The 20,100-nt window shown below is 39.5% G+C and overlaps 1 protein-coding gene across 1 annotated transcript in view; it reads right to left on the reverse strand.

Annotated features, from left to right (window-relative positions):
- pitpnm3 (PITPNM family member 3) overlaps positions 1-20,100 on the reverse strand; it is a 140,962-nt gene that overhangs the window by 82,820 nt on the left and 38,042 nt on the right. Inside the window, exon 3 of the mRNA XM_028574362.1 lies at positions 15,298-15,405. Coding sequence (XP_028430163.1) covers positions 15,298-15,405 — 108 coding nt within the window. The remainder of the gene's footprint in view (positions 1-15,297; positions 15,406-20,100) is intronic.

Consider the following 20,100-nt stretch of genomic DNA (forward strand, 5'->3'; position numbering starts at 1 on the left):
CCTCAGGAGGGTGGCTGGCGTCTCCCTTAGAGATAGGGTGAGAAGCTCAGTCATCCGTGAGGAGCTCGGAGTAGAGCCGCTGCTCCTTTGCGTCGAAAGGAGCCAGTTGAGGTGGTTTGGGCATCTGGTAAGGATGCCCCCTGGGCACCTCCCTAGGGAGGTGTTCCAGGCACGTCCAGCTGGGAGGAGTCCTCGGGGAAGACCCAGGACTAGGTGGAGGGATTATATCTCCAACCTGGCCTGGGAACGCCTCGGGATCCCCCAGTCGGAGCTGGTTAATGTTGCTCGGGAAAGGGAAGTTTGGGGTCCCCTGCTGGAGTTGCTCCCCCCGCGACCCGACACCGGATAAGCGGACGAAGATGGATGGATGGATGGATGGATGGATGTAATTAAGCATATGGGTAGCTGTAGCTGTCAAACCTCATTTACCAGAGCGATTTTAGAGATGACACTTAAACATCACAGTATACCTGGGAACACAGAGCATTTACCAGCTAAAGAGACAGATATTGATGAAGACCAAAACAGAGCATAAAGAGAGTGAATAATGGACTTACACTTGTCAGGTGGTCAGAAATACAACTTCAAAATTAATATTAATGTTGCTTCATTTCTGCAGCATGTGATAAGAGGCAACTGTTTTCTAGTTCTCCGTGTCAAATTTATGAGATAATGATAATATGTCGATGATGTACTGTACAGCATACTGTTCATACCGAGCGGGACATTTTGCAGTTAAAAACACAAACTTGGCTCATTTCTCTTTTGGACAAACTATGTCATGGCAACCCAATTTCTAAATTCCCCTCAGACATACCGACACTGGGCGCCCCTGTGATTTCGGGGTTAAGACACTAATCAATGTCCAGTTCGAATCCACATGCAGACTTTTATTGCCTCTCTCCTTCCCTCATTTCCTGTCACCTCCCTTCTACACTGTAAATAAAAAAAAGTTATTTCACTGGAATTCACTGTATAATTTTACGGATTTTTTCCGTTTTTTCCACATTAAGTGTTAATGCCATTAAAATACAGAAAAATACTTTTATTTAAAAAAAAAACCCATTAAATTACGGTTTTAGTCTGTAAATTGATATAATGAGATAATATAGTTATTTAACAGGATAATTCCATTGCTTTATGGTCTTGAAAGTTAAATTACATTGAATTTTATGTAAAAAGACAAAAAAAAACATAATTTTACGGTTTGTAAAATTGAGGCATCTTTCTGTTTTTTTACAGTTAAACCTTAAATTTAATGTAAAAAAATGTTAAAAAACAATCGTTAAAAAACGGTAAAAAGTCTGGCAGCAAAAGTTGCCAAACACTTACCGTGAAATGACAGTAAAAAACCTTATGTTATTCTACAAACAATTTCTTTTTAAAATACAGATATTTACTGTACATTTTCTGTATTTTCACAGTGCAACTACTGTAGAATTAAAAAGAATTTTAATCAAAAAACATATTTAGAATGTCAAACAAATGTATAAATCTGTACAAACACTGAAAAATATTGCAAAATACCTTAAAATTACATAATTTAAATGAAAACTGCTGTTTTCATACGGTTTTCTTTGGTAAATTCACAAGCTTATCCAATCCATCCACAAGAACTCCCTGTTAAAGTACAGATTTCTGGATGTAAAACACACAAAAATCATGTCAAATTAATGTAAAATTACCCTATTTGACAGCCCATTAATAGTATCTTAAAAGCTTTAAGATACTAACCCTAGGCATTTATTTTACATGATTATCCAATCAATTTACAGTAAATTCCTGTTTAATACTGGTTTTCTACTGTACAAAAAACAATATATGATAATAACTTGCAGAACCATTATTTTATAGTCATTACTTTATATAAATTAAATTAACTCTTCAATATCTCTACAGGATTTTCCCCGTAAATGTATAAGGGTTTACTTTATAAACAATATTGTAAAGTGTTAAAAAGAAAATATCACTAATGTGTAGCACCCACCTTGGTGATGCACGGCAGCCTTACAACGCCAGACACCAGAACACTCACCACACATCAGCTAGTTAGGGAGGGGGAGGAGAACATATTTTTAGTGGTGGGGGAAACTGGAGAACCCGGAGAAAACCCACACAGACACGGGGAGAACATGCAAACTCCACACAGAAAGGCCTGGATTTGAACCCAGAACCTTCTTGCTGTGAGGCCACAGTACTAACCACTGGGCCACCGTGCTGCCCATCTAATATACTGTACTTTAATCATTAATATATTAGGTTTACTTTCAGTAAACTCTTCAGAGGGTAAATATTGGTATAATGTAGGGTCCATTTTAGCTTATGCTATGTGGTCTCATACATACTGTGTGTTAGTGTTTTAACATCATCGCTGTCAAACATCATCAAGTCCAGTATCTCTTAATGCAAGTTTACTAAATTCTAGCCATAGAGTAAGACTTGTATTTAGTTTTGCAGTTATTTGAAGAGGGGTTAACAGAGGTACTGAGACAGGTAGGACCAGCCATACCCGTTTAATGCATTGAATGAGGCTGACATGCACCCTCACTGCATGGACATGCAAAACCCTCACAATTGCATGGACCTCAACAATTAGAAACCACAGCATTTTTAAAACCTGCTAAACCTTGCTAAACCTGCTAAATGTGTTTGGTCATGGGTGCTACCTAAATCAAACTCGACACAGTACACTGTACTGGTGGGGAAACACGCCAGCATCTGATCACTTAAAAAAGAAGTCAGCCAGCCAGCTGCTCCCTGACATCGTTTCACAATTTTAAAACTATCGGGAGGGTCTGCATTTGCTGCCTACATAAGACTGTCCTTATGTAATTTTAGCCTTGAATGTGAACCATGCATTAATCATAATGTTACTAGCTAGCTAAATATATAACAGTTAACTAGCTAGTGGAGTTGACTATATCTATGAGTTGCATTAATTTGTCAACCCCTTAAGTTCCTATTTTGACAGGTGGGGTGCATTATTGCGTATTTCAGTTAGGGCCGTTACGCGTCTGTCCGCAAGGCTCCGCATCGCCACGCCCGGCCACCCGTGTGTCGTCCTAGTTTTTGATAAGCGACGCGCGCGCAAGACAATACTATGCGTTGTCGGTTGGGGGCGACACTGCATGTATTGTAGTAGTGCCCTATATTTAAATATAGGATACTATATTCTACATTATCAAAAAATATTGAATCAACTTAGCAGAGCAAATTCATCAAACATAGGACTACTGAGTCACATTTTTCGGTATGTATCAACGTTCTGTGTGTGTGTCTATGCTGTGTTCCCTCCTTAAGAGGCTGAAATAGCGTACAGCAGGAGAGAGAGAGAGAGACCCAAATGTATTTATATATTTTTAAAACCTGCTAAACCTTGCTAAACCTGCTAAATGTATTGGTCAGTGCTACCCAATCGTAGTACACTGTACTGGTGGGGAAACACGCCAGCATCTGATAAAAAGAAGTCAGCCAGCCAGCTGCTCCCTGACGAGAGCCACTCTCCGGGAGGGTCTGGCTCTGCCGACCGAACACCGTGGAGCACTCTGCTGCCCACTGTTGCGTGGGCGGTGTATTGCATTTCACGCATCGTCCGTGTCGCTTGCGTCTACTTGCGTCCGCTGTTTAGACTATGAAAGGGAGCGCGTCGCTCGCGTTGCTTGTTCGCGTTGCTTGTTCGCGTTGCTCGCGTTGCTCGCGTTGCTCGCGTTGCTCGCGTTGACTCTGTAACGGCCCTTACTGCCACCTGTCTTTGTAAGGTCCGTAGCTAATGTTAACATGCTAAGTAACGTAAGGTTAGTAGTAGACAGTTTAGCAGGTCAGCTTGATTAGCTGGGTACTAACTAGTAATTGAGGAAACGTTATAACGCTCCGTTGCTCCTAACGCTAGGTAGTTAACATCACTGTTTATAACCGGAAAACCGCCGTTTAACGTTACCAGGTTATGCCTCAATTTTCAATAAGCTATCTATCTTAGCTGACTAACTTTACCTTGGTTCTACTTTATGAACAGTGAACCACACGTTGTAATTAACAATTTATCCCTGCTTCATTTAAGATTTACAAGTGTAACAAGTTACAACATGACATTAAACGGAGACTCTGCTTTGTGAATGTGATCGTTATTTTCACTCGTGATTCAGTGTGTCCAAATTAACATTATCATTCTGTCTTTCCATTCTCGCTTTCCACATAAAAATAAATGGACAGGGAATTGAACAAACTGAGAAATAAGATATACTGTAGGCTACCGGCTCTATTTATAAGTGTTTCTCCCTCCAGACAATTGCACTTAGTCTGTAATGAAATGTATTTTAAGTTTCATTTTTGCTGTAAATCTAAAATAAATAGCTGGTGGTCAGTGCTGGGAAACATCCACAAATAAATCTGAAAAAATGTATAGTACTATTACAGCCATTTTCAAATCTCACCCTAATTCTTTAAACCCTGTTTAGGCAAGATGGAAGAAAGGAGGATACCAAGATAAGAAGATCAAGGAGATACAGAAAGCTAAAGTAAATAGATGTTCACCATACAGTATCACACGTTATCATCTGTACCATACCACATCTGTCTCACCCATGTTATGGCTCTCATTCTGTGTTCAGTTTGACAAGGGTCAACAGACCAGACCGCTGTCCCACAGCCAGCCTGAGAACCTGCTTTACGGTCTGAATAGCCTGGGTGAAGACTCGTGCATCAGATGGCTGAGAAAAGGATAGCCCAGAGCAAGAGGGAGCCCAGCAGAATCTAAGAAGGAGCAGCAAAGGAGTTCACAAACCCACATACAGCTGAAGGAGGTACCGAATGACATGTGGGGTCCATTTCAGAAAGCAGGTTTAGTGAAAACTCGTGAGTTTGCTAACCCTGAGATGAGGGTAATTCTGGGTTTTCCATTTCAGAAAGAGAGGTAACTTAACCTCGGACTCTGTGAACCTAGCCTGGTCGGGAGCAGGTTTTCTCCTTTCAGTCTCCTCCCTCTGACAAAGTGCTCTTTTATTTCATCATTCATTTATCAGTCTTAATCAAGCGCATTTTAGTTTGTTACCTGCATGAATAAAAAAACATGGTTGGTTTATTAACCATGTTAGGCAAACTATGAAACGTTTTTTTCTCGAACATGGCATTTCCTTTTGTCGACGATCCCGTTGATGAAGAAGCTGTATTACTTCGCAGGGAGTTAAACATACGTCTGGAGATGATATTGAAACCCCGACATTTTAATTTTTAGTTAACTTCTTATTTGAGCGCTATCATTTTTCTTCCCAGTCTATCAGTTATGTAGCCTACCTAACCTTAGCCATCCTCGTATCACTAACGTCTCCCATTGTTGACATGCTCTACATCCCAGCACATTTTTTGTGTTACATTACATTTTTTTTTTTTTTTTTTCAAAAACTCAGAGTTTCCCATCTCAGGGTAAATCAACTCAGATATCAGGGTTAGACTCAGAGTTTGTTAAACCTCCTTTCTGAAACGGGCCCCTGCATTGTTAACGGCTGCTTTACCTGGTCTGTACAAAAAAACAACAACCAAGAGGTTACACCCTTTTTGTTGGTACAGCCTTACTTGAGTCTAAACACAGTGACTTGGGACTTGTTCAAGACGCTGAAGGTTAAGACTTGTGACTTACACACGTGTGACTTAAAGGTACAATATGTAACATTTCTGCTTTAAAATGTCTAAAAATGACCATACCTATGTTATATATTTTTATGAGTTGTGTTCTTACACTATCCCAAATGTTTCCACCAAATGTCAAACCCAGAGAAATCTGTTATTTTATTTTTAGACACGGCACGTTTCCTTTAGTCGCCCGTCTGTGGCGTCATATAACCTTTCACCCTCCAGTTACTCTAACATCCGTCAGAACCATGGTCAGAACATGATACGTTCAGGAGTAATTGTAAATCATACAATTTCACAGAAAAAAAAATACTTGTAACCGCAATACTGCTTTTTTTGCCATACAGCATCATTTTGTGATTAATTACATCCCACTTTTTATCACAGTAATACAACAGAGACCTTATCTATTTTGAAAGTTCAATATCGATACCAGCTTGACGTTACTACAATGTGCTAGCTAACGTTGATGCTAAAGCTTTGTGGGTAACATTATGAGGTTACAACATCGTTCAACACGCTAACAAAGTTATTTTTAGTATGACTGTTTCGACCACAGCTAACAGGACTGAGTTAACCCACGAATAACTTCACTAGTAACGTTAACGTTAGCTGTATAGATAGACGATTAATCTAATGCTAATTTAGCCAAAGTAGCACACCCCGGTCTGTCTGCCTCACTCCCCCGGCGCAGAGAGACTCAGTCGGGATGGCAGCTGACAACAGCCCTGGGACATATAGCTAGCTAGTTACCGTTAGCCCCCAGTCAGCTATCAGCCAGCTACTTTCATTACAGCATCCCCCGGCCAGAACTTATCTCCAGTGCCCGGAGCTTACGATGCTAACGGCAGTTTAATTAAACGTCGGGAAACAGACCATATCAGACCCAGCACCGAGTCACAACAGCAGCCATCCATAGCGGTAGCTAGCTACATCTCCATAGCGCTACCGGTGTATGTGCCGAAAATCTCGTCCCTGCCGAATTTCTTCGCGTTTAGCTGTCTTTACGGTTAGCTAAATTAACCCGACAAAAGGTGAGTTAAGCACCAAAACGAAAAGTTAAGATTACTGAAAAGTGAAGGGGAGATCATTCCGGGTAGCTGGGAGATGTTCTGCTGCTGCACAACAGGCATCGAACGTCCTGGCTCGCTATTGCGGAGATTTCCCCGACAATCCCCACCCACACCCGTCTCTCAGCCTCGTTTAGTAGCTAGCTAGCGTTACAACAAACCCCGTCCGCCCCGGTGTTGAAACCATCCAAAAGGTGACATTGATATGTGAAATATTTTGTGCTTTAGCTGCTGGCTACTGTTAGCTTGCTGGCTCATTAGCTAACTGGTCAGCTACAAATAAAAATCTAATCAAGAAAAACGTAGGGGAAATGTTGGGGAAACTGCAGCTATTTTATTACAATAACATGAATAAACGTAACGTGAATGAACTTGAATGGGTAAACTTGTCCGTGAACTGATGCATTCTAACCGGCAGCGAAGGTGTTTAACACTAAAAACTCCCATAATTCCACGCAACTTCCCAACGTCATCAAAAATCCAGTTTTACCGTCCATTGTTTTGGTCTAGCGGCAGAAAGTTACATATTGTACGTTTAAGACAGTTACACACCAGGGGCGTGACGAATAAGCGACGCCAATATGCAAAATAATCGCTGGAAATATTTCACATCAAAACTATTCACACCTACAGCGGTGCAAATTTGCCACAGTTTTCAATAAAGGTTTTGGATATTTGCGCCAGCTCATCTACCATATCAGTCGGACAGATGCTGAAGAGAGAAAGAAATTGACGAAAGATGTGATGTGAGCGGACGAGAAAGAGAGAGCAGTCGGAGCAGAGGAGAGTTAACGATTAGTGGTGAAGATATGAAGTGATTGTACAGCAGCTAGATTCTGCAGTTTGAGAATAAATAAATGTAGCAGCTCCTCACAATCACCAAAAGGTGTCCTGTCTGGTTTCCAGACTGCTGAGTGGAGGGACGGAGGTTAGCTTTGGGTACGTCCCAGGAAAAGCTGTAACACTAAGCTACTGTAAGCTATTTATTGAGTTTCCTCCAACTCTAATTGAATTCCCTCTGCAAAACAGCGTAGTATATGTCTCGGGCTTATTGTGAAAGTTAAAAATGGAAAGAATGTACTGCCTTTGTAAAGGTTGAAAGGAGTAATAAAGTTAGCTGATGTACAGTCTGTAGTTCAGACAGCAGCCTCTGTGTTGTTGTTTGGTGATCCTCATAAGTGAACACTACTTGTGACAAAAACAACAGTTCAAAAAAATATATTGACATGCGAAATAATCGCATGGCAAAAACGTCCCTGGTGTGCAACAGCCTTTAATCTCACCTCTGATATTTTTTATTAAGAGCTACTCTCCCACAAAGCCACAAACCAGAAATGTAAGACTCAAACTATGATGTCATCTGTTTACTAAGCTGCTTCATAGACAATGAATGTGAAACTAATTTTATAGAATAAAACAAAAACAAATTATGTTTATTCTATGTTAGCGTTTCATTTCTGAAACAGAAAATCTACCCGTTACCTCCGAAAATCCCCATGGATGTTCTCAGTGTCATCTTTAAAATCTTTCTCAATTCATTGTTTTTGAAAAAGCTCCTGACATTATATCAGATGACATCACAAATTTGAATTTTTGGATTTTGGAGAGTTTTTTAATGTTTACTGACATTTTGAACACACGTATGAATTCCCAAATTGCCCATAGTTCCCCTTTTGCTATAATGTAATGTACCAGACAGTTTTTGCTCCCATAAGTTTATTCATATGTGAACTTTAAGGATAGCACTGTTTAAATAGTGCATTTATCTGTAAAACAAGCAGTAAATGGTCATTTTATGATACTTCCTGGTTATGATACATCTTAAAATCTACAGAAATATATATATTTTTCTGCTGACATTTTACAACATTGTCCAAAATGTATATATTTATTGCGTGTAAAAGTAGTTGATGCAAATGCACTTTTACATAGCCCTTTTGGTTTTTGTACATTCCAAACCCCATTTACTAATGAGGAAATTGTGAACATATATTTGATAGTAATAGTAATTACTGTCAAATAATGTTTATGAAGTAAATCCCATGCACTTATAAGAAAAGTCTGTAGATATATTAGTGCTGCTTGTCATTACTGTCAAAGTTTATATAAAATAAACATGTATGTGCATATAATGGAGAGTTGCTTGTTATTATTGTCAAAAAATGTTTATATAAAGTAAACCCCCTACTTCAATGAGGAAAAGTCGATATAAGTGTAGCTATACCAGATAGTTGCTTTTAAATTACTATAAAACAATGTAATATAAAGAAACCTCATATATTAATAGTAAAAGTATATATATATATATATATATATATATATATATATATATATATATATATATATATATATATATATTGGATAGTTGCTTGTTATTACTGTCAAATAATGTTTATATAAAGTGAACACCCATTCAATAATGGTAAAACTATGTGTATATATTGGATATTTGCTTTTTATAACTAAAACAATAATGTTTATTTAAAGTAAACCTCATATATTAATGGTAAAGGTATGTAAATATATTGGAGAGTTGCCTTTTATAACTATAAATGAATGTTTATTTAAAGTAAACAACATACATTAATGGTAAAAGTATGTAAATATATAGGAGAGTTGCCTTCTATAACTATAAATGAATGTTTATTTAAAGTACAAAACATAAATCAATGTTAAAAGTATGTAGATATATTGGAAAGTTGCTTGTAAATACTCTCAAATATTGTTTATATAAAGTACTGACTATTATTACAATGTTTCTGGAAGGTATTATCCCATTATCTTCTCTTTTTTGTACAGTAAAAAAACAGTATTAAACAGGAATTTACCATAAATAGATTGGATAATCATAAAATAAACATCTAAAGGAGGGTATTTGAAAGTCATTTTATGTAATTTTTGTGTGTTTTACATCCAGAAATCTGTACTTTAACAGGGAGTTCTTGTGGATGGATTGGATAAGCTTGTGAATTTACCAAAGAAAACCGTATGAAAACAGCAGTTTTAATTTAAATTATGTAATTTTAAGGTATTTTTGCCATATTTTTTAGTTTTGATAAAGATTTATACATTTGTTTAACATTCTAGAAATGTTTTATAACAAGAATTTTTTTTAATTCTACAATAGTTAGACTGTAAAAATACAGAAAATATTTACAGGAAATTTCTGTATTTAAAAAAAGAATTTTCCTGTAAAATAATGTAAGGTTTTTTACTGTAATTTGAGTGTTAAGTGTTTGGCCAGACTTTTACCATTTTTTTTTTTTTTTTTTTTTTACAGTGTAGAACTATCTAATACTGCATTAAATATACACCAACAATAATTTAAAAAGAAACCACATCTTTGAGCACAGTGGTTCTCAACTTCTCAGTGCAGCACAATAGGTTTAAAACATTACCCAATTCTGTTATTGTTTCACTTTCTTCACCTTAGTAGAGAATATGTTCACCTCCATTTATAATAATTTTCAAGATTCCCATATGACCTCAATCACTTTTGTTGCAGCAGCTATTGTTGGTGTTGCTTTGAGATCCGTTTCGCTCAGCTAAATTTATGTCTTTAATAATCCTGTGCCCCCACGAGTGCAGGATGTAAACAACGAACCAAAGAACATCAGCAGGCTTTTGCACATTTGTATCCAGCACCGTGTTGGGGAGTGTTTCTATTTTGGGCAAGTTTGTTGTAACTTTAGGCTGACTGAAAGAGAAAGGGAGAGAGGGAGAATGTGATTACTTAGTAACCATTACTTATTAATTAAATTAAATAATTAAATTAATTAAACAATGAGCGTAAAAGTGTACTGGAAACAGCAGTCCAGTATTTTCTTTCCATGCCAGTGGGTCTTAAATGTTTATACGTTTTCTGGAAAACAAATTATGCACTATTACTGTGTTTGCACACATGCTTTGCCATTTCAGTGGGGAGGTGTGATTGAAATAAAAATCATCTGCTGTATGAGACACAGCTTCACACTGATCATATCACATTAGAAGCATCTAACCCTTGTCTCTATTTCATAAAGAAGATTGGCCAGCGTACTCATAATGTTTTCATACATTATAAAAGATAAAAAAAGAGGGTGGAAGATGCTGGAAGCACATACAGTTTTACAGAACAGACACTGTATGACAACATGATAATGTCTCGGTTCAGCATCTCCCAATATGGGTAGATGCCAGCTTCAGACCCCAACAGACTCCATCTCCACATACATCACACACTTCATTTGAGGTAACATATCCCAAGTGGTCTATAGCAGGACTATTTCTTTAAATGGGCACTGAGTATACTCAACTTCTCAAGCACCACTGATGTGCATTCCAGCTCCAACCCCAGACACCTTGTTAGTAATGGAGTAAAATGTTGCATATTTACATTCTCAGCAGACACAAAGCAACATTAGCATTCATTTAGAGTCATATTTGTGGTGCATTTCTGATGAATTTAAGTCGTTGCGCTGTAACTCATCAGAAAAAGATCTGAGTCTTTATCTGCTAAATGCTCCACTGTGTTCACCAGCTAGTCATAACATTTATATGCCTGCTGTTTGGTGCTGAGCACGCAGCGTACAGTTCATTTTTGGAGGGTTCTTTCCTCTGTAAACAGCTGACTGCTCAGGCCGAAAACAAACTGAAACTAAACAGTAAAGTTGTGGTTCGTAAAAACACTGTTCAGGGATACATTTTTGTACTACAAACACACTGGCCCTCATTTATCAACCTAACGTAGAAACCAGTGCAGATTTGAGCGCAGAAATCATCTTACGACGACCATCTCACGCTTCCCGTGTGATTCATTAAACATTCTTATCACACCAATCATTCGTACATTCAAACATATATTCTCGGTTTTGAGGCCTTGCCCCTACAATTTACGACATGGCGAGACGTAATCCGGCTGAGAAGCGGCACTTTTCAGAGGTGGAGATTGAAGCCCTGATATCTCAGGTTCATATACACTAACGTGTGTACTTTTTGGCAGCCAGAAAACTGGTATTAAAGGCTGTAGAAAGAATGCGTGATGGGAAGAGATCACCGATGCGGTCAACAGTGTTGCCGTAGTAAATCGGACTCCAGCTGAAGTTTAGCCTATTTAATTTATACATCCTTGACACATGTATTCTATAGTCCTAACAGTAATATACAGGCTTCTATTGCAATCTCTTAGGCCTACATGTAGATGTACCTATATTTAAATAAACACATGGTAGCAGAGTTTATGCAGTGTCTTGTATTTTACTCGTGTTTGTCTTCATGAGTCAGAACGAGGCAACAGCTGTGAGGGAGAGTGCGTGTCATCGCTCATGTTTCCTGTATTGAATATCATTGCCAAACATAACACTATAGGCTACCTTTTAAAAGCGAGGAATAACATCCTGTCTCCTTGGTATAGCCCCCAGTTGGGGCTGTTCTGGACACTGCTCTCTGGGCATCGGTCATCTGGCTCCATCGCTACATTTATGGCACCCAGTTTTCCTGCGAGATGTTGTGCAGAACCCCACAGGCTAAAACAGTGGTGCAGACTTTTTCTGGCATGTATAGGGTCCCCCGCTGATGCAAGCCATCTGCCCTTAAACAATCCGATGAAGTGCTCCACCGTGGTCCATGTGTGTACGTGTGCACTGTTGTACCAGCACATAGAGGTCTTCTAAAAGAGCCAGATCTGCCATTGCTGAGAAGTGATCAACTGATGACTTCTCCTTCTCCTGTTAAACTGATTATACGTCGCAGTGCAAGTCCACACTGACTCCAAAACTTGTGTACACGAGTTCAGACCAGACGTGAGATTTTATCGCAGCCTGCGCTCACGTTCAAATTGATAAATGCCGAGCTTTGCGTAGGAATCGGCGTACGCCCGTCCTATGCCTGTTTAAGGTCGTACGCACGTTTCATAAATGAGGGCCAATGACTTTGGAAGATACCCACTTGATATGTCTAAGACAGACTTAGTCTTCTAACTCTTTGGAAAAACATGACATGTGAGTAGTGTATTGTGTGTAAGAATTAAACTGGCCATATTCTATATGTTAATTAGTAGGATGAATGTCTTGTTGATTTCATGGGCAAAATGTAGAATATCACCAGATTAAAGCTTTAAGATAGACTTTAATCCTTCATTCTTCCAGGCACTGGACCTGCTCTGGAGCACTATGATAAATCTGACTTGTACTGCTGCCGCAGCGGACCACTTTACAGGTCATTACTGCTTTTCGTGAGTGGTTTGTTTGATGGGATGTGTGGGGGGTCTAAAATATTCACAGTGTACCCACTTCTTCAGTTACCACCACCCGATTTAGCACAGCATCCCTGCAGGAGCGGCTTCTTTCATCTCTACAGGACCAGACGACAATCCCACTGAAGTGCAGTGATTAAAAGCATCCACTGCAGTTTGTCAAACCTCAGCGCTGACCTTTACGACGAAAGCCGGTTTCTTTGTCAGTAAACAGAACCAAAAAACAAGTGCCATGCTATCAGCACAGGACCGCCAGAGGAGCTGTGAAGCACAGGAATCCATGTTATTATCATGATTTTGCTCTATATGGTGAAACTAATTCTGATTGTTTCTCTGCTGCCATCTAATTAAAAGCCACAATGTTATCACCTGTTGGCTTGTGTAACAGGGGGCAGGATTTTATCTTTGGCCAATTAAACAAAAAAGAGAAACTATGTTAGTCCTCCGGATCTTTAAAAAAAGAGCATTTAGGAAGGGTAGATGTAAATTCAAACTGAAAACAAGTAGAGAGGAAATTCTGTTCATTCAGCACAGAAGTTAGGTTAATGAGGCACTTCTGTGCTGAATGAACAGAATTTCCTCATTAACCTATTTGAGGAAAGGAATCGGACAAGAAGAGAGTGCGTAGTCTGGTCAGTGAAGAAGCACTGAGCGGGAAACACATCTCAGCCCCTGTTATGTTAATCTGGTGCTCCCATTGATTCACGCTCATCTAAAGCATCAATAACTAAATGTTCACCCTCTGCAAGCAAGATGCATACAATCTTTTTCACTTTTGATTATTATTATAATTTTATTATTATCTCTCCATAAGTGAATGTATAGGTCTTGGGCATGTGTGTGTGTTTCCAGCTTGTGTGTAATGTGTGTAATAACTAACCATAGAGTGAAAAATATAATTTGCCCTTGCGGGATCAAAAAAAGCATGTCTTAATCTTATGATTGGAACCACTTCCCCAGGAGTTGGTGGACGGAGCCATAACTAAAATGCTTATAAATATTAAAGACACACATGTTGCTGTGTTGCTGCTGGATATGCTGCATCCAGACAGACAATACCGTTTGTTTTGCTCACACACTGAAATCAAAAGTATTACACAATTATGAAAACCTTACACTCAAGGAGCAAAACGTTGGCCCAGATGTGCGCCACTAGCAGCACATTGTCAGCCTCACACATTTGCAAAACAATACACACAGTGATTTGCAAAACACTAAACACATTTGTATGCATTAGATACAGAAGTATGTCATGATGTCACTTCTTTGCAATTCCAAAGTGCTGACTGTCACATGACCACACCTAGAAGCAGATTTTTTTCAGATCGATTTGTTTTATTACTGTAATTGTAACCTGTACTGGATCCAGTATTTTCTGTTTGTCTGTTGTTTGCTGAGCTAACAGTGGTATGCACACTTCTGTAGTAGCTGTATGAAAACTGGGACATGTTGTTGTTGATTCTCCATGTTGACTGATTTGGGTATATGGAGAGAAATAAATGATATTTTCTAGTCAGCAGCATTGGTCTTGTGTAGTGTTTGGTGAACTTATTGTATATTTGCACTTTCTCTGTGTACTTCATTTACAGTACTCACTGAGAAGTAGAATTGTTAAAAGTGTTTTAGGTTAGCAACCTATTTTATAAATTAGTGTATAGTTTTTGCAAGAGTGTTTCATTTTGCTAAGGGTCTGAGGTGTTCTGGTAACTGGGTGGAGTGTTTTGAAAAACCGGTCTCTGTTTTAAAAATAGTGCTTAAGCAATTGAAAAAGAACTGTAACACACATGTCCTGCGCCCTGTGGATCTTGGCTCAACTTTCGTCCAAACACAGTGCAACAATATCGGGCCATGTGCTGTGTGACAGTCAAATACAGGGAAATGTTCCTACCAGGTAAGATGAATTGATGCATTGTTCTAATTACATAGTTGACTTTGCAGGAAATATTGCTAACATGATGATAAAACATGCCTCAAAGAAGAATAAATGTCTTTATGTTTTGACAGGTCTTTAAACTGGACCTACCTAATATGTAATCCATCTTCTCACTGATACCCTGTAGTAGTAACCACAATCACACAGCCGAGGTGTTTAGCTGGAGGGCTACTGTGGGTCTGAATGGAGATTAAAGTAAGAAAATCTTTGCTTGTACACATTACACCTCGATAAGATTAATTCAGGGTTGTTGTTTTTTTACTCTTTCAGCCCCCTAGAGGTCAGAAATGACTTAATGTAGCTTTAAATAGAAGCTACAATTCATCCACAGTCTAGCCACCATTAACATCATTCAGTGACTCATGAGTGTGATTATAAAGATGTGTGTGTGTGTGTGTGTGTGTGTGTATAGAGTGTAGAGTGTGTAGAGTGTGTACCATGTGACTGGTCCTCCATGTGTCCCAGAGTTTCAATCTGCTCCACCAGGTCATTTGAGTTCCACTGACTCATGCCCAGCAGAATGGCGCTCTTCCCCTCCATAACATCTGCTGGGACACACACAGACACACAGACAACACACACACACACACACACACACACACACACACAAAGAGAAGTAAGACAGTGCAGCAAAGACAAAAAAAACATTCCTCTCTCTGCATATCAATAATATGGTAACTCAATGTTCTTGGCATTCGAACCGATCAACGTTACACAGGTGTTTTGATTGATTTTTGCCAGATTAAACTTCTTGTCAGGTGTCTGACACCCGCCTCACTCTCATTTTTTTTGTTTTGCAGCACCTGTTAGGGTGAATAATGTATACCTTTATCAGAGGGTGCACCCCAAAACCCAACTGACACAGTTCAGCTCTGTGCCTGTTGGGCATGGTTTCCAACATATATACATTTACATGGCTTGTCATTGCTGAACACAAATGGAATAGCTTTTGTGCTGCCTTTGCCTACACTTGCAAGCTGTCCTAAGATAACATGTAAATTTGGCCTGAATGATGTTGACAGAAATTAATTACACCCTAAAGACTGTGTTGTAGCTTTTATTAAGCTGGCCAACCAGATATCTGTATTTATCTATTCCCCATGGGAAGCATTATTCCATCTTTAGCCGCACTAGTGGCTGCTGCTGTTTGATTATTAGCTGATAAATATTCAATGACATACGTGCCGCACCATGTGCTGCCTGCACTCCATTTAAAGGTACCCTGTGGAGTTTTCTTGTAAACAAATGCATGTTTTCACTGTTTCTTGCAAAAGCACAGTGTGTGTAGCCTTGAGACGATCCATAGTGCCGCTAGCGGTTAAAACTCCACAGGGGATCTTAAAGGGGACGTATCATCAAAATCTTAAGTTCAGTGCTTGTGCACATACATTTGGGTATCTGCAGTGCCTACCCACCCACAAACTGTGAAATTAGACAACCCAGTCAGTTCTGTGTGGGCTGCTTTGATCAGAAAACATGGGATTAAACGTATGTATGATATGCCATTCAGATTTGGATCACCTTCCTATGTCACATGCAGGCTCATTAGAATATACCACCCCCAATCTGAGTATCTCCACCCACGGCTTGAGAACTACCACAGCTAAAGAACTACCTGTGATAGAATGGGTGATAGAATGATTATATAGGGTATTTCACACTGTTCCTTATGGTCTCCTAATGGGGTATGTAACATTGGTTGGGCTGAAAATGGCCTGGTTGATATTTTATTGGCCCTTATGCATCCCTGTGTTTTGGCCCTATTTGTAACAAGAGCTTTTCTTCCAAATATGGTATGCTCATGAATATTTAGATGAGCTGCGCGCTGATTGGTTGAGCGAATCCCCATACACACACATTAGAGACGCGACAGAATCTCATATTCCAGACACTGCAATGTTTCATTACCAAATTCACTTCTGAGACTTTTTTATGCAAGAAATCAACTATATAAAGCTGAAATATGGGCCGTTTTACGAAAAATGGTTGGCTAATTGCAAATTTGGTAAGACGTGTCGGACTTTAAGAGCTCCACACAGTCTGACGAGAAAGTGGTAGCCCCCTGGGCTCCATACCCAGATTTTGTCACAGCACTTATATCACAGCTACCCCAAGGTCTTACAAAGCTAACAAAAGCTAACAGTCCGATTTGAATTTAAGGCATTTTTATGAACTTGTTAGGAGGAGCAGCCAGCAAGCTAGATGTCCCATTCAATACAATGGGAAAATATCGCAGCTAGCTAGCTACACTTTCAGCATAACTATAGTATATTTACAGTTTGAATTTCGTCACGGCATGTATATTACAGGTTCCCCAAGGTCTTACAAAGCTTAGCTAACACTTCCAATTTCCGATTTCAATTTAATGCATTTTTGTGAATTTCAGAGGTCTCGTTAGGAGGAGGCTAGCTAGCTCTCATTGATGGACTCTATCAATGAGACTCGCGGACAAGAGGCGTTTATTTCCACGATTGTTTGTTTAAATAACTCAACACACATATCCCTTATAAGATTAACTGGAACCTGCGGTGAGAGATTGCAGGCGTAACAAGCTCGCTGACCGCGCTCTCAGTCACACACCGGCCATTTAGCAGGAAGAGGGGAGGGAGAACAGCGAGCTGCAGGCCCTGTAGCTCTGTCAGGGCAGTGGCGTTTGGTAGTCCAGTCACCCAGAAAGGGTGAGTTTGCGCGTGTATTGAGCACTGCGGGCTGCCAGCCGTGACGGAGCTCAATTGAGCTCACAGCAGGCCGGGGTCTGTGAAGGAGGACAGGTGGGGCGGCGATGTAGCAACCCAAGGCAAGGTAAGGCAAGGCAGCTTTATTTGTATAGCACATTCCAGCAACAGGGCAATTCAAAGTGCTTTACATAAAACATTAAAGAGCAGTTAGAAAAAAATTTAAAACAATTTTAAAACATTAAAAACAAGAATAAAATGTACAAGTATAATAATTTAAAGAACTGAGAGATAAAATACGCGAATAAAAGTTACAGTGCAGTATAAGAAATTACTGTTATTTATTTTTCAATGTGATCGTCACCACAAGGCTAAGTTATTTTCTCCGAACTCCGACACACAGTCGGACAAAATTTGCAATTAGCCATCAATTTTCGTAAAACGGCCCATATTTGAGCTTTACATAGTTGATTTCTCGCATAAAAAAGTTTGAGAAGTGAATTTTGTAATGGAATAGCAGAGATCTGCGTGACCTAGATTCAGAAGACTACCTGATCTCAGGTCAGTTGTATCCATGGGCGTGACAAAGTTACAGGTCTTGGGATGCTTACGTCAACTTCCAGCTTTGTTGAGATTCGCCCGTTTTCAGCGGCAGTTTCAAAATATGAGATTTTCATAGTAAAGGGGTGTCAATGGGATTTTGAGCTTCTATGTATGTCCTATTTACCCACTGAACTGTCGTTATTCAACTATGACAAGGTAAAATTGGTTTTGCATTCTATCACCCCTTTAAAAGGTGTGCCATATTTTTCTCGCAAGCCAATAAGAGCAGACTGGTCTTAAACTTAAACAAAAAGGACAGGCACTAAAACAGAACATTTCAGAGAGTGGGTGAATACAGGTATATTCAGACATACAGTATGAGAAAAATCATGTGTTTTTTTAACGTTAAATCATGTACACTATTTTAGCAGAAACCCAAAATACAAGTATGAACCTGAAGATGAGCATGCTTTGTCTTCTTTAAATTAAGGTTTATTACAGCATCAGTTTTACTATTTTAGCACTGGCCATAAGTTCTATAGTCGCTGATATCTCTGCTCATGGCAAGTTGGCAACATTGCTACCACATAGGTTAGGGCAACCAACATGAACAGTCAAACAGGTTGTAACCAAAACCCCACAGATTATTCAAACCTATTTGAAGGAGAACATGAAGGTGAACGGTAAAATAATTGCCCTGCATAACAGAAGTGTTGCCATGCAGGCCCTTTAAAACACGGAACCACCACATTGTCAAAAATGACGAGCTCTGTTGTAGTGGAGACAAAAAAGACAAGCTAAGTGTGCTGTGTGGTTCAGCATGACCAAAATGGTTGTCTGCTCGTCACAGACTGTCACCCAAGACAGTCTGAGACAGGATGAGTCATCCAGGAAGAAAACCCTCTACCTGACAGACTTCCTCCTCTCTCACACATTCCTGCGCGGTAGCTCTGAAACACTCTGACGTGCGTCTACACCGCCTGTCCATTTGGATCACACAGCGACCGGTCACAGTTTGTCTTTCCCTTTCTGCTCTGACTCCCTCCTCCCTTTGGTGCCCTCTCTTCCCTCTGGTCAGACAATACTAATGTAATAATGCAGGGACGTAGCGCACACACTTGCAGATTCAAACATACAGACAAGCACAAAGAAAATGGAGAGGAGCGAGAAAGAGACACACAGAGAGATGCATATTGGATCTGAACAAGGCGTTGCAGGATGTAAGAAAGCCTGTGTTTGGACAGGAGGAGATTGCAAAGCAGGCTTTACACTTTGAAAAAGCAAGTTACTAAACGATGTCCTGGAGGGAGAGCTGAGCAGAGATGCTTGCAGCCGAAACAGAAGCTCCCCTGAGAAGCAAAATGTGTTTGAGCCGACATAAACTTACAAACCTGGTGCAACACTAACAAATTAAATGCACAAATAATCAAGAGAATAAGATTAACCGACTAAAGCTCTCCTGCTTTTAGATTATACAACAGACCAGCTAAATCGGATTTGAACAACATGTGAGAAGAGAAATAGAAGTGTGAGATCTGCCTGCAGCCAACAGCCCAGAGGGAGAGAAAAGAGATTTAGAAACATCCTTCAACCTGTCGGCTCACGGTGAGCAAGTGTCAGAGTGGAAGAGAGAGGAATAGATGCCGAGATTGTTAAACGATGAGAAAACGGCCTTGGGTGACCTCTGCCACTTTAATTTGTTTTTTAGTGTCCCATTCTCAATTTCTTGATCTCATCATCATGCATTCGTTGAAGCAGTGGAATTACCAAAATACTACTTCTGGTTTTATTTTAGGCTCTTTCAACTACCGATGACACACTCTGAAAATGAGATTGCTTTGGGGATTATCCCGTAAAATGGCATAAACAGTCTGTCAGGTAAGTAGGCTACTGGAGATGGATGGCATTTATCCACCATGAGCAGAGCTCACAAGCAGACAATATGTGTCTAATCAGATATACATATAAGAGTGAGAAAAACATGTAAAGATGTGTATAAAGCCTCTCAGAGCTGCTAACATG

This window comes from Perca flavescens, chromosome 3 (assembly GCF_004354835.1).
Source record: "Perca flavescens isolate YP-PL-M2 chromosome 3, PFLA_1.0, whole genome shotgun sequence".
NCBI lineage: Eukaryota > Metazoa > Chordata > Actinopteri > Perciformes > Percidae > Perca > Perca flavescens.